At 45.6% G+C, this 730-nt stretch overlaps 1 protein-coding gene across 1 annotated transcript in view; it reads right to left on the minus strand.

Moving 5' to 3' along the window:
• Positions 1-396: 396 nt before the first annotated feature.
• SDRG_15599 (hypothetical protein) overlaps positions 397-730 on the minus strand; it is a gene marked incomplete at both ends in the record, with an annotated part of 965 nt that continues 631 nt past the window's right edge. Inside the window, one exon of the mRNA XM_008621777.1 lies at positions 397-427. Within this exon, the coding sequence (XP_008619999.1) occupies positions 397-427 (31 nt within the window). The remainder of the gene's footprint in view (positions 428-730) is intronic.

Raw genomic sequence — 730 nt, forward strand, 5'->3', positions numbered from 1 at the left:
CACCTTCGATCATTACGCCGTACGGTCGTTGGAACGCCATTGCGGACGCCGTGGGTGCCCACCCCAAGATCGAGGTGTGGGTGGTCGCGCACAAATAGAAGTAAACGCTAGGGGTTTGCACGCGTTCGAACAACATAATAAAAGTCATTTCTTGGCAAATCTTGTCAACGACAATGGAGACGATCAGCTTCCGTTGTTGTATAAAGTATGGTGTGCTATGATCGTGCGTGAGAGCGTGATCGACTCAAAGAGGCAAGCTCCTGGAACTGTCGTCGAAGCGCACAGAAATTCGGTGCGGACCACCAATTAGAATACTTCCCGCATCCATTAGTGTTCGTTCGCACTTTTTACCCCACTCCACTGGTCTGGAGCATCCCGCAAACTTGGTTGGACAGCCTAACAGCGCTCGCCGACAACTTCCCACGGTCTAACTCGGCGAAAAGGACCATTCTAGATATATAAAAGGACGCATGTCTGGGTTCGAAGTCTTGACCAACATCTAGAATTGATAGTCAAATTTATGTAACAGTATAAGGCACTGTGCTGCAACTCCTATCAACTTCGATGCCTTAAGAACCAACCAGTGTCTGTCGTACAATTTTTGCACTTAATCATGTTACTAATACAATTGTAGTACTAGCTATTAATAGTTGCAGTGTATATCTAAGGCTTCGTTCGGTTCGCGGCAATTATTTTTTAATCGATTATCGAAATCGCCATTATTGATAAT

The sequence above is a fragment of the Saprolegnia diclina genome (genome assembly GCF_000281045.1).
Source record: "Saprolegnia diclina VS20 unplaced genomic scaffold supercont1.96, whole genome shotgun sequence".
NCBI lineage: Eukaryota > Oomycota > Saprolegniomycetes > Saprolegniales > Saprolegniaceae > Saprolegnia > Saprolegnia diclina.